The 26,335-nt window shown below is 39.5% G+C and overlaps 1 protein-coding gene across 1 annotated transcript in view; it reads left to right on the forward strand.

Annotated features, from left to right (window-relative positions):
* The first annotated feature begins 1,469 nt into the window (after positions 1-1,469).
* Positions 1,470-26,335, forward strand: part of LOC116755057 (cytochrome c oxidase subunit 7C, mitochondrial-like) — a 37,178-nt gene continuing 12,312 nt past the window's right edge. Inside the window, exon 1 of the mRNA XM_032633908.1 lies at positions 1,470-1,600. Within this exon, the coding sequence (XP_032489799.1) occupies positions 1,470-1,600 (131 nt within the window). The remainder of the gene's footprint in view (positions 1,601-26,335) is intronic.

A 26,335-nucleotide genomic window follows, 5' to 3' on the forward strand; every position in this document is an offset into this window, starting at 1 on the left:
ACCCAGGCAGGCTTCCAGTTCTTTCATGAGCTGGGTGCTCCAGGTAGCCAGCAAACTGTTCAGCCCTGTTCTGAAGGCATCAGAGGTCCCCAGCATGGGGACTGGGGTGCTGAGCCACGGGAAGTGTATAAGCAGAGAGTGACGTGGAAAGTAAATTAGCTCCTGCCATCGAGTCCTGCTGATAGAAGCTCTTGATTTTTTTCACCCCTCGAGTACCACTTATGTCCCTGAGCTTGCTTCCTGACAAACAATGGAGACGATTGTTCATTTGTTTGCTAGGAATGGCTTGGGCTTTTCCCCCCTCTCAGTTCCAAAGGCTTGACGTGCTCAGCTGTCTTCTCTCCAGAAGCCTGCCCCCCATTGGCTTTAGTGTCTTCTGTGTTTAATTGCAAATTATTGATTTGAAGGAAATTAATTTTTAGCTCTTGCCAGATTCAGTTGCTCCTGGGTTGGACTCCCCAGCAGGACACCCTAGGGATCCCAGCTGGGGAGGGGGGAGGACGAAGGCTCATGAGGAGCTGTGCTGGGCGGGAGACCACACGCCTCTACTTACAGACTGATCGGATGCCAGGGCTGACGTTGTCTAGCCCAGCATTTTCCTCTATTTTACCAGAGAGGAAACCGAGGCCCAGTGCTTGGCAAAGCTTTTATAGCCAAAGAGAGTGGAGCTCCTGATTCCTAGGTTGGCACTTCCACAGCAGTCCGTGACATGTATGGATTCATTTACTCCTCACAAAAAAACATAAGTGGTGGGGATCTTGTCCTAATGCAGATTCTGATTCAGTAGATCTGGGGGTGACACCCAAGATTTTGCATTTCTAACAAGCCCCTTCCAGGAGATGCTGATGTTACCTGTCCCAGAAGCAAGGATCTAAACCACATCATCGGGTCCTAACCTTGTCAGTGGAATCACCTGGGAGTTTAAAAAATTACTAATGTTTGTATCCCACCCCCAGGAATTCTGATTTACTTGTGGACTGCCCCAGACAGTGGGACTTTAAGAACCTTCCCAAGTGCTTCTCCTGTTTAGCACATCAGTTTCATTAGGGAATAATGAACCCCCTGAGCCTTCCTAAATTGTGTACAAATATGCATTCATTTGCATAGAGGTGTCCTCGTACATAAACGTGTGCCTGATTTTCACAACATCAGTGAACTTAGAACCAAAGGAATAAAATAATAGTTACAAGAATATAATAAGTTTTCCCTGAACACCTATTCTGCACCTGGCACTTTACATGCATTACCTCAATTAGTGTATCACCAAAGCCCTACAAGAAGGTGATGCTTAATCCCTAGGAAAGGTCAGCTGACTCCAGTCCCCATTCTTCTGTCAGGTTTGGCATAAACATGCCCACTCTATTCATGAGGCATCTGAGACTTAAAGGTCATCATTCCCATGTGTCATGTGGGGCGACTGCCCACCCAGGTGGGTGAGGAGGTGCTGGGTTCATTTTGTGATTGTCAAGATGGGGCTTCTTTGTGGGAAGCGGTGGCAGCAGGAGCCAGAACATCGACGACCAGAGGAAGCAGCTGCGGAAACCCAGAGCCGGAAAGCATTAGGCAAGTCGTGGCCCGATTTCGGTGAGCTGGTTCATGGGTGTGAACTTCACAGTTGTGCAAAGTAGAACCTTTTTCTCCGTAGTCATTTGGACATCGTGTGTGCGCACGTGTGCGGGCGCCTGTGTGCCTTGGTCCTGTGCTGTGTCCCCCGCAACTCTTCCCACCCCTGCAGGTTCCTGCAGGTGTCTCTGCATCATCCTTCTCTCATCTGTGATGTTCTATAAGTGCCCCCACCACTCGGAAGCAAATACTGCTAGAGGAAGCATTTCCTGCGTCCTGGGCTCCATTACGAGCGCTTCACATATATGAACTTACTTAGTTCTCATAAAATCTTAAAAGCCAGACATTATTATCACCCCTCATTTTACGGAAACAGAGAGAGGTTAAGTTACTTGCCCAAAGTCACGTGGTAGGAGCGGTGATTCAGTGTCACTCTGGCTCCAGAACCCACACTTTTACTGATCTCACTAATTTGAGATCCTGAGTGTCAAGGAGGAATACTGCACTCATGAAGGGATTTGATTAGATGATTTCTTAATACTTCTCAACTCTGACTTTGTCTCCTCCTATCGTGTGGACCAGTAGCATCGTGAATAAATCCTCCACTCTCCGTGGTCTGTACTTCCTCATTTCTTGCACCACTGGGGCCGTGGATCTGTTCATACCTGTGACACGTGCCTGTTTTTCCCTTACTACATCCTCTATGAGGACAGAATACTGTATTCTCCTGTGTAGATCTCCAGTGCCTCACATATCGTAGCTGCTCAGCCAGTCTTAAGAAACTTGAATGTCACTGAAGTGAATAGTAGCCCAAAGACTAAGTTTTCTTGATGAAAGGAAAGGGAGGAGGAAAAATGGAAGGGAGGCGACAGGCTGCATGGAAGACAGTTCCAGGATCAAGTTCATCGTTTTCCTTAAGTTTGATTCATATTAACCTTCTGATCTGCAGTGCTTTGGAAGCAGATCTCCAACAGAGCATATCTTAAATTTCTCCACCATCACAACGGCTAAGGCTCTCTAAGCCAAGCTGCCACCTTGCATCTTCCTCCTTCTCTTTCAGTTTCCCAAAGCAGTGGAAGGGGCTATGGACTCAACATGTCCTGAGCAACAGAACGACTCATTTTACATGGGGCTCTGTCTCCTCGGTCCCTCTCTGCCACAATTAACACCTCAGGGAGGGAATTTAAAATCAAGTGCTTCTTTTTCAATTACCAGTTAGAAAACTGTGTAATAAAACACCACGCCAAACCTGCTTGCTCTTTTAGAAAGTCTGATTAATTCATTCACAGAGGTTGCATCTTGCCTGGCACTGTGTCACTGGCTCATTTAAAAAGGTGGAATCTGTGAGTTACCACTTGAACAAATCCATTTTCATGTCCTGTTTTTGGAGGCTGACGGAAGAGCAGTGGAGGCTGAGATAGCCTGGGGACAACACAAATGTCCTATGATCCAACAAGAGAGTCTGCTTTTGGCTTCGCAAAGAATCCACCATCCACCATTCTATCTTCCATACTAACGCATGTATGTGGGATATAGAAAAATAGTACAGATGCACCTATTTGCAAAGCAGAAATAAAGACACAGATGTAGAGAACAAACGTATGGACACCAAGGGAGGAGAGGGGGAGTGGGATGAATTGGGAGATTGGGATTGACATATATACACTATTGATACTATGTATAGGGTAGATAGCTAATGAGAACCTACTGTATAGCACAGGGAACTCTACTCAGTGCTCTGTGGTGACCTAAATGGGAATGAAATCCAAAAAAGAGGAGATGTGTGTATGTATATGGCTGATTCACTTTGCTGTACAGTAGAAACTAACACAGCATCGTGGAGCAACTATACTCCAATACAAACTAATAAAAAAAAAAAAAAAAAGAATCTGTCATCAACTTCACCTTCTACCCTGGGAAGCAGGTGGCCTGGGTCTAGGCCCGTCTTGGCCGGTGAATGGTTGTGTGACTTTCAGCAGTCACCACCCTTCCCTTTTTAAAAATTAAATCATAATTGACATGTAATATTATATTAGTTTCAGGTGTACAATGTAATGATGTGATATTTGTATATATTGTGAAATTATCACCACAATAAGTCTGGTTGACCTCCATCACCACACATAGTTAAATTTTTTCTCTCGTGGTGAGAAATTTTAAGATCTACTCTCTTAGCAGCGTTTTAAAGAAATAATTTTTATTGGAGTATAGTTGATTTACAATGTTCTTAGCAACTTTCAAATGCAGTTGTCCCTCGGTATCTGTGGGTGATTGGTTCCAGGACCCACTGAGGATACTGAAATCCGGGGATGCTCAAGTCCCACAGTCGGCCCTCTGTGTCCCCTGTATCCGTGGATTCCGTGGGAACCATGGATCGTAAACATAGTATAGGATCTGAGGTTGGTTGAATCCACAGATGTGGAACCCATGGATGTGGAAGGCTGACTGTACTTACTGAAAAAAATCTGCATACGAGTGGGCCTGCGCAGTTCAAACCTTGTTGTTCAAGGGTTAACTGTATACAGTACAGTATTATTAGCCACCATGCTTACCCTTTGTTTTTTTGAGCCTTTAGTTTCTCGAATCTTTCCCCCTAAACTCTAATATTCTAAGTTAGACCCATCTCCAACTATCACTTTGCTCACCAAATGTGTTGTTATCTTTAGCTGATTAACCTAAAACCAGTTGGTTTCATGGCATTTCATTTATAATGTACCTCCTTGACAAATTTTTGGTGAAAGAATTTGTAGGGAGGACAATAAAACAAGTCAGTTGGTTCACAAAATTTGGCATCTCCTTGCTCCCCCAAATAGTTTGTGTGTATTGAGAGAATTCTAGCCCACAAGGTGTTAATCTGGATGGGTTTCCTCTAGGGCTTTGATTTCTCTAACCCGGTCCTCATATTGCAATAAGAAACTAATGTGTATATTGTTTAATTGTTTAATTCCCTGTAATATCTTCTCATTAAAAATCTTCCCACATTGCCAATCAAGTGCTTCTAAGTAGGTTTTTCCTACTCAAGGGCACAAGATATAGTCACGTGCTGAGACTCACTGAGCCCCTGGAGTGGGGGCATGGCTGGCCCATGCCTGAGCACGTGAGTCCGCACGTGAGGAAGAGAAAGCAAAAGCCTGAGGGAGTCCATGTGAGCTGGAAAAAGCACATGTGCAAGGCAAGTCTAGAGCCTGGCAAGAGGCAGTGAAGGTGAAACAAATTGCTATGAGCCCAGATAAGCGTGGGGATCAGGAAGCTGGGAACCAGAGTCAAGGCCAAGTGTGGATCTGGACAATAGAAGTAAGGAGAGTGCAGGGTTTATAAGGGGCTAAACAGCTGCCAAACAGGTGACTTCTGTTTCAGGATGGATGCTTGTTCTTTTGTCTCCTTTTGCTCTTGGCACAGTAAGTGTGGCTTTGGACATCTACACCTTTTTCTCTCCATCCCTTGAGAAGAACAATTGATCTGAGGCTTTCAGTGTCTAAATCACGTCAAAACAGGACTTGAGGCAAAGCTTATGTGGTCATGCCTTATTGAGGAAGGGGGAGTAGGGTGTGCAACACCAGGGCTGGGAGGGTGAGGGAAGTAGAGAGGTGAGGCAGGAAAAGAGAGCCAGTCATGCAGTCATGTGTCTATCTTTGAACCATCTGTCCCAAATGCTGTGCCTTGGAACCTTTTGTTAGAGGGAGGTAAAGAGAGAAATTTATCTGCCAGATACATTCTCATTCTGTCTCTTGTTGGTGAAAGTTCATCGCCTGCACTTCAGGGCTTTTGCTATTTGGCCTCATCGAGTGACAGCTGAGGAAGAGAATCCCATGCCCAGTGGTTACAGCACTTCCTCTGAATCTGGACGTGGTGGGAGGAGGCAAAGTCTCTGTAGGTATAGGCAGGCCCCAGCTGGGCACTTGGGGCTTCTGTGGCCCCTACCATTCAGGCATGATGGCGGCCACGCTAGAGCCCAACACTCACCTGGGGAGGTCTAGACAGTGGGTGGTACCATGTGAAGAGGCAACAGTGACCAGATCTGGGCTTTTCCATTGGCAAGTGTCAAAGGACTGGGGTCAGAAGAGGCTGAGTGAATATGAAGAAGAAGTAAATTAGGTGCCATGTTCTTAGATAGTTAGGAATTTGGGGACTATGGTGGGGGGTTGGCAGGGGAGGGAAGAAATATGCCTTTGACTAGGAGAACTGACCTGACCTTACAGGTGGCCCTAAGGATATTCAGTCTCCCAAATGACAGTGTTCAAGGAGTGGTGGAATTCTGAGTACTGACTAGTTTCACTTTGTTGTCCATGGGGTCTTACAGACCCTCTGCTGGCACTAGCCCAATTCCCTGCCAGGAGGCTGGGAGTGGTTTGGTCTCAGTGAAGCTCATTTCGACGGAAGCAATATCATCTGGAAAAATCTATTGTACACTCATGAGAAAATGAGAATGAAAAAGGCAAATGTCATCTTTGTATTATTCTAAAAATAGTTTTGACGTTATGGACCTCCTGGGAGAGTCTCTAGGAACCCCCCAGAGGTCCCTGGGCTATACTTTGAGAACTGCTGACTTATAAATAGGGTGAACGCATGTCCCAGTTTGCCTGGGATATTCCCAGTTTATGTTGGTTGCCCTGTTAATATAGTTATCACAAGCATCCCTCTTTACTCTTAAAAGTTTGGATAAAAACTATACAGACACTATCTACAAGTGACAGGTGTAGAGTATCTGTTTAGGCAGTTTTCCTATGCAGATCATAAGGAGGATATTTTTTCGAGAAGAACAGAGTCTAGACTGAATCACTGGTGTGTTTTCTAGGGACAAAAACCCAATAGCCTTGCTCTGAGTTAAGCTCCATTGGGATGGATTAAAAAATTCACATTTTTTGATGCGTACAGAGTTTCATTTGGGGGTGACAAAAAAGTTCTGGAGATGGATGAAGATGACGGTTGTACAGCAATGAGAATGTACCTAATGCCAATGGACTATACACTTAAAAATAGTTAAAATGGTAAACTTTATGTGGTGTGTATATTACCACAATAAAAAGTGCAATAAATTTGGGAGTGTTGCTCAAGGAGACTGTCAACCTTATCCAACTTTATCCCGAGTCCAACACAGTAAGAGAACAATGGACCACCAATTGCTGAGAAAGGCAGAGGGACCTGAGATGGATAGAGGACAAGCAGAGGCCTCTCAGTATCATTGAGAGGATTTGTCAGTGTCCAGACATGGGCTGTATCAGCCGTAAGTCTTGTTGGGAGTACTGACCTCAGCTGGATGCAGCGGGTCTAGAGGCTGCCTAAGAAAGACCCGGTGGGATGATGGCCATCTCCATGAATGCTTGAGGAGAACAGAGGACGGCTGTACCAGATGAGCCCCTTACTCTGAATGTTGTGCACACTTAGCCCACCTGGAGCTCGCCCCCAGGGAAGGGGAAGAGCAGACTCTTGAATAGCCTGACAAAATCCTGACTTGACCAGGGCAGTGCTATCCAATAGAAATACAAGGCAAGGCACATAAGGACTTTTACATTTTCTAATAGCTTCATCAAATAAAGTAAAAAGAAACAGGTGAAGTTAATTTTAGTAATATGTTTTATGTATCCAATATATCTAATATATTATCATTTCAACATGAAATCAATATGAAAAATGATTGAGATAGTTTACATTCTTATTTGTACTGAGTCTAGGAAACCCAGTGTGTTTGTACTTCTGGCATATCTGAATTTGGACCAGCACATTTCAAGAGCTCCTTAGCCACATGTGGTTAGTGACTGATATATTGGACAGTGCAGGAGTAGTGCAGGAGTAGAGGTTAATCCAGAAATAGCCAAACCAAAAAAAAAAAAAAAAAAAATCACTAATATGACAGGATTTACTTGGATGCGGTTACATTATGATTTTTTCTTTCGGCTGCACTGCATGACTTGTGAGATCTTAGTTCCCCAACCCGGGGTCAAACCTGGGCCCACGGCAGTGAAAGCACAGAGTCTTAACCACTGGAGCGCCAGAGAATTCCCTACCTACATTATGTTCTTAATCAGTGAAATGGAAGTGGAAGTGATGTGTGTTTTTGCTGAGGGGAGAAGCGTTTAGTTGCCAGTGATTATAGTGCAGCTCTCTACAATCACCCGTGTGGTGAGTGTGAAAACATTTACCTCCATCAGATTGAGTCCCTGAGTAATTAAATGGTAGAGCCACCTAACTACTTATGTTGGACAGGTAATAGGAGAAAGCAATAAACTGTCTAAGATTCAGGAGTTGTTTGTTACTGTAGCATACTTTAGCTTGTCCTGACTAATACATGTGCTTCCACACTGTTTTGACTGATTAAAATTTTAAATATAAGCTTATAATAAAAGGGCATGTCTTCTATTTTAAATATTTACAGCATTTCCAGTTGAAAGATAGGGGAAATGTGCCACTTATGAATGCTGTGAACTTATTTACCTAGGAATTTTAATGAAGAATGTATGAAGGGAGATATTACACAAACAAGTAGGATATGTGTAATTGTTAAAGACAGCCCCAAAAATGAATTTTATCTATCAGTGTCTGTTGAGAGATATAGGCAGGCAAACTAAAAATTTAATCCTGAAGTAGCAATGCCAAAAATTATTTCTATTTCCAACAATAATCATGATCTATGAAAGAAAAAAACCTGGCATTGGTGAGTGCTTTTCTCTACAGAGTTTGAAACATTTTCTACCTATTTAGAAACTGATGCTTTAAACATAAGAGGGTGTAGAGTCATGGACAATCTGAATGTTCTACCCATTCTTAAATAAATGGAAATAATAAAGCCCAATTTTTACCAACATCCTCAGAATTTGTACTTGTCAGCATTACTCATTTATGGAACATGTATGAGCTCATGTAAGTCTGTTTAAAGTGTTTTAAAACTATATATAGAATCTTAACATTGCAAAGACTTGTCATTATAAAACACAATTAGAATGTTTCATAATGAGTACTAAAAAAGTTCTCAATTCCTAAACCTTCTTTCCACGGGTCAAACTTTTAAATTATCTATCTCATTTTCTTTGAAACTCCCTCTGCATGAGTACACTTCTTTTAGGGCAAAGAATTACCTTCAGTTCTTTCTTAGTATTCAGATAGATACAAAGAAATGAGAGCATTCCTGAAGACTTTACTTTCTCTATACTGAGAACCTTTTTCAGTTGGCTTTGGGGTAAATTCCATTTTGTTGAGCATTTTTCAAATACTCATTATGTATATAGTGTGCTTGGGTGCTGTGAAGAAATGATGGATATATTTAGGATGCCATAGGATGTTACGGAAAAACATGAACGAACTTTTTTGCCAACCCAATAGAAGATGTATTACCTAACTTGAAGAAACTTGAAGTCTTGCTGAGACTCAGACACACAGACAGGGAGTGACCAAATGACTAATAAGGTAGCGAAAGAATGAAGGGACAGGAGGAATGGAAGACAGGAGAGTGTAGAAAGCAAGAACTGGCAGGGAGCCTGGGCACTTAAGTTTTAGCCCTCGTTCTCCATATGTAATAATAGTACATTTGTATGAAATAATACACTTCATAAAGTGTTTTCACATATTACCTCATTTAATCCTCAGAACAAGACTGAGAAGCTGATACTATTATGACCCTCATTTACCACATGAGGGAACACCGATGATCTCAGACTTTCCTTAATAACTGAAGGAAGTGGCCAGCATCCCCAGAACTGAGGGAACAGAAAAGGTGGTGTTAGGTTAAAATGGTGACTAGGTAACAATAATAACAGTAAGGAAATTTCATTCAGCCCAATAATCAGTCATGGGAAGGAACCTTTGACATAAAGTGTAATATAGCAAATCCTGAAAACTCAGGACCCACACTGGCATTGTTTGGAATTAGTGAACAGAAGAAAAGGCAAAAGATTTTTCTAAAGGCTCTAGACCTGAGAGCCTTTAGAATACTCAGGAAGCAAGTGGCTGGGGCATGCTATCCTGCTCTACCAGGAACACTTACTAATTCATAATTGAGGTTAGTTGTATGGTTTATTATTTGTGCCAGATCTTATGCTTTGATTTCTGTAGTTATCATATATGGATTATAAACTCCTGCTTATAAACCCCACCCCATATCCACCCTTACAGAAGTGACTTTGTGACTTGTAGTGAAACATATGTTGAGAGGTGGAGTATAATAGCTCATTACTGAACTCTGTGAGAATATGGGCTTGCCTAGGAACTGATGATGAATGCCCAAGTCTAATTTCAGGTTCAGTTGCTGATGTGTCTGTTGAACAAAAGCAGGTTGTTATTAGCACCTCTCAAGACGTCAGAGGTGGAATAACAGGATTTTAAGGAATAAGTGGAAGACTCCTGAGTATTGATATTTTGCATCTAGAGCTGTGTATGTTTTCACAGTAAAGAAATACCTCCAGAGTTTATGTGAGCTATTTCTGACATAGTATAAATACCCACTGCTTTAGAGGAACATGTGTTGTTTCAGTTCATGCTGTGCTAAGGGCTCTTGACTGACAACTTATGTTGCAATATACTCCTCACAGTGGAACAGGGGATGCAGAAGTACCCGTGGATGCTGATGGGCATATCTTGCCTGTTCCTTGCTAAATTACTAACCTGGTTACTCTCCACTAGCGAATGAGTCCACATTTAATTCTAGTTGTCTGACCTAATAGTTTTTGTACCAAGCGTGAGGGTCAAGTGTTAGAGGGTTATATGGCTAAATAACAGCAAGATCAAAGAAATCTCTCTATTTGGAACCATGAAGTATGTAGCCCATAGTTGCTGATGCCCTGCAATTCATGAGATGATCATTGTACCACTGTGGGAGATTAAGGATTGCCTCTGTCAATGGCAGCTCCTTAGAGAGATGTGAAAACATTAAGGAGTTAATGCATTAAGAGGCCAGGACAGCATCTCCTCATTGACTTAGATAAGACAGTGAAGAAAGAGGTAGTTCTAATAGAGGGAGTCAACAACTTTGAACTTAAAAGAAAGCTAACTTGGTGAATGTGATCCTTCAACAAGAAAGTGTTCTTAGGTAAATGAGCTAAACTGACAGGACTCCAGGTACAGCAACTTGATGAGTTGGTCCAGCAGGTTAATATGTAGCCAAATAAAGTCTCATGGTCAAGACCAAGTAATCTATAACACTAATCACAAGGGCGAAAATGGATAGAACTACTCAGCTGCTGCTGTGCTCTCCTTTTCTCCATCAAGGAGAAAATGGAATGGGGAATATCCACAAAAGAAAAGTAAAGACAAAGAGAGAAGAAAACTAGCCAAGTCATCTTCTACATTTTGGAGCTTTCATGCAGAAATGATTTTCAATGTCTGTCAGGGAAAAAACCAACCCTGGAAGCTCTTCTACATTTTGGAGCTTTCATGCAGAAATGACTTTCAGTGTCTGTCAAGGGAAAAACCAACCCTGGAATCTTATTCCTTGGATGGAAGGAAGGGAGGAAGGGAGGAAGGGAGGAAGGGAGGGAGGGAGGGAAGACAGAAAGAGTGCTTTGATACAGTATATACCAGTAACTGATACCAGATAGATTCACATAGGTTAACTCACATTTACATTTCACAAAAACCTGAAGAGTTAGCTTTTGTTTTTTCCATTCTTAAGGTGAACGATGACATATATTGTTATGCTTAAAGTAAACCAGCTATTAAGTTTCAGAGCTGGGATTTAACCTGAGTCTATGTGACTTCAAAGCCTATGTTTATTCTATGTAATTTTAATAGAGAGTTGTAAAACTGAACGTATGGCCGTGGACTAGCATGGGAAGGTTCATAAAGGAATGGAATAAAACTTCGTAAAGGAAGGAAATTTTGACCTGAGTATTCAAAGGTGTTGGATATGATTAGGCTAAACAAAATGGGAATTCATCAAAAGTGGTGCTTCAAGAGAACTGTATAGCCTTACATAATTTCATGGAAATAAAGATAGCTTCAGAATTAATGACCTGAGTATCCATCTTCAGAAGCTATATAAATGAACAAGAATAAACTCAAAGAAAGTAGAAAGTAATAATTAAAGTAAGAGTAAAAATGAATGCAATAGACATCAATAACAAAAAAGTCAAAGATAGTTAGCAAAGCCAAAAGCTGATCCTTTGAAACTAAAAAACTAGACAAATCTTTGGAAAAACTTTTCAAGAGAGTAAGAGAGAATACAAATAAATAACGTTATCAATTGCAAAAGAGTACATAACCACATACATAGTAAAATTCCTGTAAACAACTATGTGGCAACATTTTGAAACTTACCAAGACCGTATAAAGAACTCCTATAAATCAGTAAGAAAAACACAAACAATCCAGTATAAAAATGGGCAAAAGACATGAAGGGGCATTTGAGGATAGGAAGTCCATGTCAGCAATGAACACTTGAAGGTATGTTCAACACCATTAGCAATCTAGGAAATGTGAATCAAGGCCACAATGAGATACCATTTTACCCCTATTTAATTGTCTAAAAATAATAATACCAAGTGCTGTGAAGGATGTGAGTCCATAGGATCTCCTCTACATTTCCTGTTGGAGTGAAATGGCAAAACCACTTTGGAAAGGTTTGTTGTTATCTTCTGATGTCAAACACTCACATATCTTATGACCAATAATTCTACTCTTTGGTATATACCCAAGAGAAACTCCTGCCCATTTACAGTAGGAAATATGTATGAGAATGTTCATAGGAGCACTCTTCACAATAGCAAAAGCCTGGAGTAATGCAAAAACCCATCAACAGGAGAGTAAATGAAAAACCTGTGGTATAGTCACCCAATGGATAGCATATTACATATCAGAAAAAAACAAATGACTACACCATCAACAATATTATGCTAAATTTTAAAAAGTCTTCCAAAATTACATTTAACCTATTTTCTTAAAGCTAAAACCACAAAATCATACACACACAAATATGAAAAAGAAATACATGAAGGATATGAAAAGGAAAGCAAGGGCATGGATCCACATAGGAATCCCAATGATGGTAATTTCAGGTGGGAGGAGACAACAGAATGGTATGTGGAGGGGGACACGTGATTATGCATAAGTTATTTTTGAGGTCCTGACTTTAATTTTGAATTGTGGTTTCATGTATAGTTACTACAGAATTAAAACAAACAAATAAATGTTGGGTCATGCATAGATCAACGATGAAAATGTGTTATGAAATAAGATTCTGATTGATCCATTTAATCAAAATTAGGGAAGAACAAGGAACACTTTATAGGTGCCTGGAGGAGTTCCGTCCATAGAACTCTCTGAGATGTTGGAAATGTTCTTTGTCTATATTGTCTAACACAGTAGCCACTAGCCTACATTGAATACTTGAAACGTGGCTAGTGCAGCTGAGGAACTCAATTTTCAGTGTTAATTTGAATTAATTTCCATTTAAATTTATTTTTAAAAATTAAAAAAATTTTTTATATTTAGATTTAAGTGGCCACACAGTACAGTTTTCAGTGGTGGGAAAAAATAAGCTCAAATATCAATGAGCAAGATGGCGTGCCTTAAGTAAATGGTTCTCAATAGAAAGTAGCCCAGAATAAGGTTGACCAAAGACTTTTTTTTTTTTTTTTTTTTTTTTTTTTTAAATTTTTTATTTATTTATTTATTTATTTATTTATGGCTGTGTTGGGTCTTCGCTTCTGTGCGTGGGCTTTCTCTAGTTGCGGCGAGCGGGGGCCACTCTTCATCGTGGTGCGCGGGCCTCTCACTGTTGTGGCCTCTCTTGTTGCGGAGCACAAGCTCCAGACGCGCAGGCTCAGTAGTTGTGGCTCACGGGCCTAGTTGCTCCGCGGCATGTGGGATCTTCCCCAACCAGGGCTCGAACCCGTGTCCCCTGCATTGGCAGGCAGATTCTCAACCACTGCACCACCAGGGAAGCCCTGACCAAAGACTTTTAAGTTACCTGCCTTGTGGGAAATCCAGTTCAACGTCTCCAAAGGGTAGATTATGTACTTTTCTTTCCTCTTCTTGTCTTTCTACTTAGAGTAGTGTGAAAAGCCTTTTTTAATATCACAAAACTCAGCTACCTGTTACTGTATTCATTTTTCATTCATTCATCAATTTTAATTTCTCCCTTCTCAAGTCTCCTGTTTCGGTAAACAAACAAGACTCCTGAAGACATAAACCAGTTATTATTTGAGTAAAGTCTAAGGCTGCCTGTTTAAATGTATTTACCTCCTCTTGTTAATGCCATCATTCAATCACAGTTTAGTAGCTTCCAAGTGAGAGGATTAGAAGTGTCATGGGAATTGCTCACTCAAACCAGGAAATGTGAGGTTTTTAGTTCAAACAGTATCTGAAGGAAGCTGGTAAGCAACAGCTGAGAAGATGAAAGATCAGATCAACGCCTCCCTTTGAAGTAAGGACTACTCAGACTGCGAGTATAATATAATGTTCATTACTGCCAGAACTCCAAGTGGTTGTTCCTGACGCATGCTTTAGGATGTATCATAAAATCTATAAAAATATCAACAAGACGCTTTCAAGTGACACGAAACAGCTAGAGTGCCCTATTTGCAGGGACACTGCTGTTTAAAGGCAATTTGCTGGATTGCTTTCCATCTGGGACCAAGGCAAGTGCCTTCCAATCTCTCTTTCTCCCCACTCCCCCCTTCCTTCCTTGCTGCCTCCTCCCATCCCTAGTTAGAAGCTAAGATTCTTAATGTTTCAATTCTGCTTCCTTTGAGGGCCAGGGGGAGAAAAATGAAGCTTTTCTTGGCTGGCTTCTCAACTCTCCTAAGAGATTCAGAGACAAAAAGATTGCTTTGGGAAAATAATAATGCCAAATGAGCATTAAAATAATAAATGGGTTTTCTGGAAATTAGGTTCTCAGAGGTCATGCAATTAAAAGTTAGGAGGAAAACACACCTCAGGCTTGATTGGAGGAGACAGCCGAGAGCCAGGGCAAATACTTCCTCCATACTTAAAGTTCCATTCAAGGTTTTAAGCGCGGGAGCTGGTTGATTAATCTATTTGCATACTTCCAGGACTTGATAACAAGCCAGAGTGTAGTATAATTTCGTAGGCACTGATTATTAATAATAATGAGGAACGTGACCAGGGCCCTGAATATCGAGAGGTCACAGCAGGGCACAAGGCAAGCGTGAGTCAGCAGCACAACATTTTTTGAAAAACAACAAACAAAGGCTCTGAACTGCCTGAGGAGATGCATGGATGCCTTTCCTTTTATGAATGTTGATATATTAGACTTTGTCGCGGCTCAGCTAAAATCAAGGAACTTATGTCACATGTACTGTCCTCAGAAAAGCTTTATGGAAATTCAGGAACTCTTGGCAACTTGTGTTTATTCAATAAATGTGCTTCCCTTGTGACTAGTGGGTCTCTCAGTAAGCAGGATGTGTTGTGATGTGTCACCTCCTCCCAGCAACCTGGTTGATATAGCCAATAAGTACAGGAACGGGTCACCAACCCAAATCTGACTTCACTTTTGCTCTGTGTCGCGTCTCTGCATCTCGTCGTTCTTGAAGATTCATCCTCTATGACTTTATCACCTGTCTGAAAACGATGCCTACATTTGTTTTGACAGTTCTGACGTCTCAAAAACTCCCATCACATCTCTGTAAGAGCGTAGGTAAATGTCTCCTTGGATCTTCCACCTCTGTGCTACTTCTAAACCTTGCAGTTCTTATCTGCAATGCATTTGTTTGCCACTCCCTCCCTTCTGGGCTATGAGGGTCCCACCGGAAATGAGCTAGGTCTTATTCGTCTCAATATCTTTAGTATCTGGCATGTAGTCAACTGCATACAAGTGTGTTTAACTGCATTATTTTCCTGCTTCCACCTCAAACTCATTATGTCCCAAACCAAACCATCATCATCTCCATCCTAGCTAAGTAGCTTCATTATGTCCCAAACCAAACCATCATCATCTCCATCCTAGCTAAGTAGCTTCTCCTTTTCTCTTCTGTGTTCCATTAAGGACTTCCCCATTCTCACAGTCCTGCAAACGTTGTAGCATTTGACATCTGCTTCTCTTTCAGGCACCGAGTCCTGTCTCTCACCTGTTCATTATATTCCCTAGTCCTCACTCCCATTACACTATATGTAGATTATTGTACTTTTCCTAGAACTGGTGCTCTTGCTTCGTCCTCTTCTCTTCCAATCCATTTTGAACATTTCTTCACAAATGCCAGATATGTCTTCTTAATACATTGCCTTTATTTCATTACTGCCATCTGAAAATTCTTCAGTGGCTGGTAACCCCAGGATCACTTCTCACTATTTAGTTCTGTGAATCAGGTGGGATGCTTTCAACAGCAAGTAAAATGACCCTTGTACTGGTTTAAAGGGTCTAGAAATCCCTCCTGGAAATCTGGAGTTCAGAAGTAGGACCCAGTGGCTCAGGATATTAAGCATCTAGTTTTCTTCCCATCTCTCCAGCATTGGTTTCATGCCAGGCCTGATCTCTCTCATGATTTAGTGATGGCATCAGGAGCCACATCAGGGGCCACACGTGCCCTCGGTAACTCCCAATAGGAGATTTACTCCTTGTGACTCTTTTTAAGGATAAAGAAAAACGTTTTCCAAAAGCATCCAGCAGATCTTTCCTTTCATCTCCTTGTCATGTGAAATTTGCCGTGGCTTACAACAAGGGTTTATTTCTTGCTCACGTCCGATATGGTTTGAGTGCAGTTCTGCTTCCTATCATCCTCACTTGGGGATCCAGATTGAGGAGCAGCCCTCATCTGGGACGTTGCCAGAACCACACCTGGGCTCACTTTTATTTGTCAAAATGAGCCTCATGACCAAGCATAACATCAGTGGAGCCAGGGAGGGAATCAGTGGGGTCCACAGAGAAGGGAGTATTACAAGTAATAATAGGTCTACCACAAGTTCTCCAACCTAAATTGGGTCACGTACTGCTTCTTGAACCTGTCAACAGCACATGAGTGGAGACTGATTATCCTTATGCCAAGGCACACCCCTTGAGCTGAGGTCTAGTCCCCAAGAAGTTTTAGTGCAGCCCGACTGGGGAAAAGAAGTTTGGGACTTACCATTATGTGTATATATATTCAAGTCTTTAATCCACTTTGTCTTGATTTTTGTGTATGATGTAAGATAGTGGTCCAGCTTTATTCTTTGGCATGTGGCTGTCCAGTTTTCCCGACACCATTTATTGAAGACACTGTCTTTTCCCCATTGTATATTCTTGCCTCCTCTGTCTTAATTAATTGACGTACAAGTGTGGGTTTCTATCTTGGCTCTCTGTTCTGTTCCACTGACCTCTGTGTCTGTTTTTATGCCAATACTCTTTACATTTCTTTTTAAGTTTATTTCTGAATGTTTTACATTTCTGTTACTAGTCTGTATAGAATCTTCTCTTTAAAGTTAAAAAAAAACTTTTTCTATTAATTAAAAAAGTCATACATATTCATCATCAAAAACACAAAACTGTGCTAAATTAAAGAAAAATAAAACATTCATAATCGCAGCACTCAGAGATAATTCCTGAGAGTTTCTGTGTGTGTTTCTTTCTAGATAATTTCTTCTATGTGCATATTTATACACGCTTTTATGCCCCACACAGTGGTTTCATGCTCTATGTAAATTCTTGTGATTCTGTTGGTTTTACTTACAATCTATAGCCAACATTTCTCCATGGGAAAACAATACTCAACTACAACATTATTCTTTTTTTTTTTTTTTTTTTTTTTTTTTTTTTGCGGTACGCGGGCCTCTCACTGTTGTGGCCCCTCCCGTTGTGGTGCACAGCCTCCAGACAGGCAGGCTCAGTGGCCATGGCTCACGGGCCCAGCCTCTCCACGGCATGTGGGATCTTCCCGGACCGGGGCACGAACCCGCGTCCCCTGCATCGGCAGGCGGACTCTCAACCACTGCGCCACCAGGGAAGCCCTCTTATTTTTTTTTTTAACATCTTTATTGGAGTATAATTGCTTTACAATGATGTGTTAGTTTCTGCTGTATAACAAAGTGAATCAGCTATACACATACATATATCCCACTATCTCCTCCCTCTTGCGTCTCCCTCCCACCCTCTCTATCCCACCCCTCTAAGTGGACACAGAGCACTGAGCTGATAACCCTGTGCTATGTGGCTGCTTCCCACTAGCTATTTTACATTTGGTAGTGTATATATGTCCATGCCATACTCTCACTTTGTCACAGCTTACCCTTCCCCCTCCCCACATCCTCAAGTCCATTCTCTAGTAGGTCTGTGTCTTTATTCCTGTCTTACCCCTAGGTTCTTCATGACCTTTTTGTTTTTCTTAGATTCCATATATATGTTAGCATACGGTATTTGTTTTTCTCTTTCTGACTTACTTCACTCTGTATGACAGACTCTAGGTCCATCCACCTCACTACAGATAACTCAATTTTGTTTCTTTTTGTGGCTGAGTAATATTCCATTGTATATATATGCCACAATCTTCTTTTTCCATTCATCTGGTGATGGACACTTAGGTTGCTTCCATCTCCTGGCTGTTGTAAATAGAACTGCAATGAACATTTTGGTACATGACTCCTTTTGAATTATGGTTTTCTCAGGGTATATGCCCAGTAGTGGGATTGCTGGGTTGTATGGAAGTTCTATTTGTAGTTTTTTAAGGAGCCTCCATACTTTTCTCCATAGTGGCTGTATCAATTTACATTCCCACCAACAGTGCAAGAGGGTTCCCTTTTCTCCACACCCTCTCCAGCATTTATACTTTCTAGATTTTTTGATGATGGCCATTCTGACTGGTGTGAGATGATATCTCATTGTAGTTTTGATTTGCATTTCTCTAATGATTAGTGATGTTGAGCATTCTTTCATGTGTTTGTTGGCAATGTGTATATCTTCTTTGGAGAAATGTCTATTTAGGTCTTCTGCCCATTTTTGGATTGGGTTCTTTGTTTTTTTCATATTGAGCTGCATGAGCTGCTTGTAAATACTGGAGATTAATCCTTTGTCAGTTGCTTCATTTGCAAATATTTTCTCCCATTCTGAGGGTTGTCTTTTCATCTTGTTTATGGTTTCCTTTGCTGTGCGAAAGCTTTTAAGTTTCATTAGGTCCCATTTGTTTATTTTTGTTTTTATTTCTATTTCTCTAGGAGGCGGGTCAAAAAGGATCTTGCTGTGATTTATGTCATAGTGTGTTCTGCCTATGTTTTCCTCTAAGAGTTTGATAGTTTCTGGCCTTACATTTAGATCTTTCATCCATTTTGAGCTTATTTTTTGTGTATGGTGTTACGGAGTGTTCTAATCTCATACTTTTACATGTACCTGTCCAGTTTTCCCAGCACCACTTATTGAAGAGGCTGTCCTTTCTCCACTGTACATTCCTGCCTCCTTTATCAAAGATAAGGGGACCATATGTGTGTGGGTTTATCTCTGGGCTTTCTATCCTGTTCCATTGAGCTATCTTTCTGTTTTTGTGCCAGTACCATACTGTCTTGATTACTGTAGCTTTGTAGTATAGTCTGAAATCAGGGCACCTGATTCCTCTAGCTCCATTTTTCGTTCTCAAGATTGCTTTGGCTATTCGGCATCTTTTTTGTTTCCATACAAATTGTGAAATTTTTTGTTCTAGTTCTGTGAAAAACTTCTTCTTTTCTGATTTGGATTCCTTTTATTTCTTTTTCTTCTCTGATTGCCATGGCTAAAACGTCCAAAACTATGTTGAATAATAGTGGTGAGCATGGGCAACCTTGTCTTTTTCCTGATCTTAGTGGAAATGGTTTCAGTTTTCACCATTGAGAATGATGTTGGCTGTGGGTTTGTCATATATGGCCTTTATTATGTTGAGGTAAGTTCCCTCTATGCCTACTTTCTGCAGGGTTTTTATCATAAATGGGTGTTGAATTTTGTCGAAAGCTTTTTGTGCATCTATTGAGATGATCATATGGTTTTTCTCTTTCAACTTGTTAATATGGTTTATCACTTTGATTGATTTGCGTATATTGAAGAATTCTTGCATTCCTGGGATAAACTCCACCTGATCATGGTATATGGTCCTTTTAAGGTGCTGCTGGATTCTGTATGCTAGTATTTTGTTGAGGATTTTTGCATCTATGTTCATCAGTGATATTGGCTTGAAGTTTTCTTTTTTTGTGACGTCTTTGGTTTTGGTATCAGGACGATGGTGGCCTTGTAGAATGAGTTTGGGAGTGTTCCTTCCTCTGCTATATTTTGGAAGAGTTTGAGAAGGATAGGTGTTAGCTCTTCTGTAGATGTTTGATAGAATTTGCCTGTGAAGCCATCTGATCCTGGGATTTTGTTTATTGGAAGATTTTTAATCACAGTTTCAATTTCAGTGCTTGTGATTGGTCTGTTCATATTTTCTATTTCTTCCTGGTTCAGTCTCAGAAGGTTGTGCATTTCTAAGAATTTGTCCATTTCTTCCAGGATGTCCATTTTATTGGCATAGAGTTGCTTGTAGTAATCTCTCATGATCCTTTGTATTTCTGCAGTGTCAGTTGTTACTTCTCCTTTTTCATTTCTAATTCTATTGATTTGAGTCTTCTCCCTTTTTTTCTTGATGAGTCTGGCTAATGGTTTATCAGTTTTGTTTATCTTTCCAAAGAACCAGCTTTTAGTTTTATTGATCTTTGCTATCATTTCCTTCATGTCTTTTTCATTTATTTCTGCTCTGATCTTTATGATTTCTTTCCTTCTGCTAACTTGGTGGGTTTTTTGTTCTTCTTTCTCTAATTGCTTTTGGTGTAAGGTTAGGTTGTTTATTTGATATATTTCTTGTTTCTTAAGGTAGGATTGTATTGCTTTAAACTTCCCTCTTAGAACTGCTTTTGCTGCATCCCATAGGTTTTGGGTCGTCGTTTTTTCATTGTCATTTGTCTGTAGGTATTTTTTGATTTCCTCTTTGATTTCTTCAGTGATCTCTTGGTTATTTAGTAGTGTATTGTTTAGCCTACATATGTTTGTATTTTTTACAGGTTTTTTCCTGTAATTGATATCTAGTCTCATAGCATTGTGGTCAGAAAAGATACTTGATACGATTTCAATGTTCTTAAATTTACAGAGGCCTGATTTGTGACCGAAGATATGATCTATCCTGGAGAATGTTCCATGAGCACTTTAGAAGAAAATGTATTCTGTTGTTTTTGAATGGAATGTCCTCTAAATATCAATTAAGTCCATCTTGTTTAATGTATCCTTGAAAGGTTGTGTCTCCTTATTTATTTTCATTTTGGGTGATCTGTCCATTGGGGAAAGTGGGGTGTTAAATTCCCCTACAGCATTATTCTTAAAAGGCTGTATTTTATCAACTTGCAATTGCTCACATTTTTTCTTTTACTGTTATAAACAATATTGTGATTAATATTCTTGTAACAAAAATCTTTGTACACATTTTTAATACTTTTCTTAGGAAAGATTCCCAGAGATTGAATTGCTGGTTATAGGGTATATTATGCATTTAAGGTTTAGTATACAGTCTTGCTAAATTGTGATTTATATACAGATTGCTGAATTGCCCTAAGGAAAGTTGAACCAAATTTACAATTGTATGAGAATAGCTAGTTGCCTTCACCATTATCAGTCATTGGGTATTGTTCTTAAAGAAAAGAAAATTATCCAGTTTATATATAGGTTTATTTAGGATTTATTAGTTACAAAAAAGGTCAAAGATTTACAATAATTTTATTTGCCATCCATATTCCTTTCTGTGAACCACTCTTTCATGTCCTTTGACTTTTAAAATTAGATTCTTATCTTTTTTCCCTCTTATTCATAGAAGTATTTTATGCTTTAAGGACATTAATCTGAATCTATCATATATATTAGAAATATATTTCTAGTATTTTTTGTTATTTTATTTGTCTTAATTTACTAATTCAGAAATTTCACACTTTATTCCTAGCTTTATTGAGATATCATTGACAAATCACATTGTGTAAGGTTAAGCTGTGTAACATGATGATTTATTATATGTATGTATTATGAAATGATTACCATCATAAGGTTAGTTAACACATCCATCACCTCAGATAGTTACCTTTTGCATGTGTGTGTTGACATACACAACATATAAGATCGCCTCTCCACTTACCGAGTAATCTAGCCTTTCTCACTGATTTGAAATACCACTTCTGAACTTTTGATTAAACATGGCAAATTGAACACACATGGTTATCTCCTCTTTCTCCTAAAAGCTCAATTAAAATGGCAATAAAAGAATACAAAGGCTTAAACCCACAAAAATTAGGAGGGGAAATTTATAGGCGTTGAGACATGTCAACCAGAGAAGCTTACAATTTACACATGCACCTGAAGCTTGCAATTAGCATTTCTGAAAAATCAGGTTCATTGAAATATAATTTACACACAATAAAATACACTCCTTTTTTTTTTTTGCGGTACGCGGGCCTCTCACTGCTGTGGCCTCTCCCATTGCGGTGCACAGGCTCCGGACGCGCAGGCTCAGCGACCATGGCACACGGACGCAGCTGCTCCGTGGCATGTGGGATCTTCCCGGACCCGGGCACGAACCCATGTCCCCTGCATCAGCAGGCGGACTCTCAACCACTGTGCCACCAGAGAAGCCCCAAAATACACTCTTAAATATACAGTTCTGTGCATTTTGAAAGTACACTTGTGTAACTACCCTCACAGTCAAAATATATGAACAATTTAATCAAGCATGAAAATTATTTTTTGACTCTTGGATAGCCGACCTCCCAGTCACTGGCAGCCACTGATCTGTTTTGTGTCTCTAAAGTTTTGCCTTTAGATGTAATGTCATGTAAATATAATTAATGTCATGTATATGTAGATTTTTGATCTGGCTTCTTTGAGACTCATGCATGTTGTTGGGTACACCATTATCCATTCTTACCTTCTCATTGCAGAGTAGAGTTCCAGTATTTGGATGCACTACAGTTAATTTTATCCATTTATTAGTTGATGAATATTTGGGTTGTTTCCCATTTCCTCTCAGTCTGTTGGCTTTTGTTTTCATTTTCTTAACAGTGCCTTTCAAAGAGCAAAGGTTTTTATTTTCTATGAAGTCCAGTTTATCAATATGTAATTTTGGGATCATACTTTTGGTATCATAACTGAGAAATCCTTGTCTAATCCCAAATCACAAAGACTTTCTTTCATATTTTGTTCTAGAAGTTTTATATCTGTGTTTTACATTTAAGTCTATAGTTTTTAAAAATTAATATTCGTGTGTGAGGTAGGGTATGGGTTGAGGTTCCTTTGTTTCCATATAAATTTCCAGTTGTTCCAGCATTATTTGTTGAAAAGACTATCCATTCTTCATTGGCTTGTGTTTGCACCTTTGTTGAAAATTGACTACATTTACGTTGATTGGGAGGGGAGCTGTTTTAGGACTCTATTCTGTTCCATTCTGTTTACCTACCTATCTGTTTTTTCATTACTAACATGCCGTGCTAGTTTTTATAGCTTTATATAAGTAAGTCTTAAAGTAGTGTGAGTCCTCTAACATTATTCTTCTTTTTCAAAATTATTTTGGCTATCTTAGTTCATTTGTCTTTCCATATAAGTTTTGGAACTAGCTTGTTGATTTCTACAAAAAAAAAAATTCTTCCTGGGATTTTGACTGAGACTGCATTGTGTCCACAGATCAATTTGGAGAGAAATAACATCTTAACAATAGTGAGTCTTCCAATCCATGAATGATGGTATATCTATTAGGTTAGGTCTTCTTTGATTTCTTTCATTAGTTCAAGAGTAAACCTGTTGTTAATGCTATTCACATCTTCTGTATCCTTACCAATTTTCTATCTACACATTCTGTCTGTTACTGATAGAACAATGTGGAAGTCTCTACCAACAATCATGGATTTGTCTATTTTTTCCTTTCAGTTCCATCGATTTTTGTTTCAAGTATTATGAAGCTCTGTGTTTTTGGTGCATACACAATTATCTTATATGTTCTGGGTGAATTTAACCCTTTATCTTTATGCAATGTCTTTCTTTATTCTAAGTAATATTTCTTGTTATGAAGTCTATTTTGTCTGATATTAATATAGCTATTTTAGCATTTTTCAAAATTAAAATTTTTTACAATATATCCTTTTTCTTCCTTTTAATGTCTGTATGTATAAAGTGTGCTTCCTATAGAAAAAGTATAGCTGGATCTTGCTTTTTTAAAAAATCCAATTTGACAAGCTCTATGTTTTACTTTATGTGCTTAGACCATTTGCATTTAATGTAATTATTTATATGTTTGAATGAAAATCTAGCATCTTGCTAATTTTTTTCCTGTGGGTAGTCAATTTTCTTTAGAGCAATTAAAATAAGAAAATGTCCTTTCTGGAGATTGTCCTTTCTTTGTTCAGAAGCAAGTTTTTTTCTCTTTTTTTCTTTGTTCAGCTATAAGTTCTCTCTGAATAATTTCCTTTAACAACTTTTTGTTGGACAAGTGTGCTTGTAATTTATTCTCTCAATTTTTGTTTGTTGGAAAAGTCTTTACTTCACTTTTATTTCCACTAGGTATAGAATTCTGGGTTGACAGTTTTGTTTTGTTTTTTCTTGTAGCACTTTAAATATGCTACTCTTGTTTTTTGGCTTGTATATTTTCTAACAAGAAGTTTGCTGTGATTCTTACCTTTGTGTAAGTATGTAATATGTCTTTTTTTTCACTGCTGCTCTCATGATTTTCTTTTTAAATTTGGTTTTTAGCAGTTTGAATATAATCTGTCTTTGGGAAATGAGGAGGGAGAATTTACCCTGCTTGAGGTTCTCTGAGTTTCTTGGATCTGTGAAGATGTCATTTATTATTCTTGGATAATTCTTGTTTATTATCTTTTAAAGTATTTTTTCTTTCTTTTCTCTTTCTGGGATTAAAATTTTAAATCTTTGGATATTGTCCCATAGTTACTTGATAGTCTTTTCTGTTTTTTTTTTTTTGCGGTACGTGGGACTCTCACTGTTGTGGCCTCTCCCGTTGCGGAGCACAGGCTCCGGACGCGCAGGCTCAGTGGCCATGGCTCACAGGCCCAGCCGCTCCATGGCATGTGGGATCTTCCTCGACCGGGGCATGAACCCGTGTCCCCTGCATCGGCAGGTGGACTCTCAACCACTGTGCCACCAGGGAAGCCCAGTCTTTTCTGTTTTTTTTTTTTTTTTTTTTTTTTTTTTCGCTTCCTTTCATTCTGATTTTTCTTTTGTATTTCAGTTTAGGTAATTCCTTTTGACCTGCTTTCAAGTTCACTTATTTTTTACTCACCTGTATTGAGTCTACTGATGAGTCTGTCAAAGACATTGTTCATCTCTAGTACTCTGTGTGTTTGTGTGTGTTATTTCTAGCATTTATATTTGACTCTTATGGTTCCTATCTGTCTGCTAAAATTCCTCATCTGTTCATTCATGTCGTTCATCTTTTCCATGGGAATCTTTAACATATTAATCATAGTTATTTTTAATTCTTTATCTTGTGGTTCTGATATCTGTTCATATTTGAATCTGATTCTCTTGATTGCTTTGTCTCTTTTCAGTGGGTTGTTTTTTCTTATTTTATTGTGTCTAGAACAGTAAAGCCTCAGGTAAACAGTATTTGTGTCTGGAAATAGGCATACTGTTTTACAAGGTCAATATACAGGGGGCTGTGTCAATCTAAACAGTAACTGAGCTAGTTCTGCATTTTATTGTTGTTGTCATCTTCAGTGAATCAAGACTTCAAGTTCTTCTAGTGTTACCTTATGTTTAGGGTGGAGGCTCATTTGTCGTTTCTTTTTTATTTCTCTCTCTCAATATTTCTGCTGTATCCTCAGCTTTAAGCCTTCTTTATGTGTCTGTGCCTCAGAGAAGATCTCTCATCTTTCTTCTTTCCAGGTATATTAGTTTCCTAGAGCTATAATAAAGAATCACATGACTTAAAACTACAGAAATTTATTTTCTCACAGTTCCAGAGGCTATAAATGTGAAATCATTGTGTCAGCTGGTTTGGCTCCTTCTGAGGACTCTGAGGGAGAATCTGTTCCATGCCTTTTTTCTAATTTCTGATAGTTTTCTGGCAATCCTTGGTGTTCCTTGGCTTTTAGATGCATCGTTTATTCCAATCTCTGTCTTCATTTTCACATGGTGTTCTCCCAGTGTCTCTGTCTGTGTCTGTATTTCAGTCTTTTTATAAGGACACCAGTTATAATGGATTAAGTTCCCACCATACTCCAGTACTCATGTTAACTAATACTAATATATAATATTGCTACTAGTATTATAATACCAGTATAATATAGTACTATATTAGTATATAGTACCATATAATATACACTATGATACACTGATATAATACTAAGAACTAATACATCTTAACATAATTAGTTACACCTACAGTGACCTTATTTCCAAACAAGGTCACGTTCTGAGTTACTTGGCGGGGGCGGCTTAGGGTTTCAACATATCTTTTGGGGGACACAATTCTCAGTGATCACTGCCCTTCTCCAGTGGTTGACCTCTTATGGAGCCCAGGATAGCCTCCTGCCTCATCCTATGGTTAGACTTTTTTAATTTTATTTTTCTCCCAGTGCAGTGGGTTTTCTACTGGATCCTGGGGTAACAGGGTTTCCTGCCCTGCCTCCAAAGACTTAAGGCTTTTCTTCCTTGGAGAGAAGTGTCTGGGAAGGGCTTTGTACTTTTTCTGCAGTGCACCCACTACCCTACTCCAATCTTCCATCACCAAGGGAGGTTTTCTCCAATCTCCACCTTTCCTCCAATCTTTTCCAGATAAGCCATGAGTAAGTCCATGGAGAAGAATGTGGGACTGAGTGCAGACTCCTGTTTTATCTATAGCATCCAGGGGTTCTAGTCTCTCTTGCTAGCCTTTAGCAT

Source organism: Phocoena sinus, chromosome 6 (assembly GCF_008692025.1).
Source record: "Phocoena sinus isolate mPhoSin1 chromosome 6, mPhoSin1.pri, whole genome shotgun sequence".
In the NCBI taxonomy this organism is placed as follows: Eukaryota; Metazoa; Chordata; class Mammalia; order Artiodactyla; family Phocoenidae; genus Phocoena; species Phocoena sinus.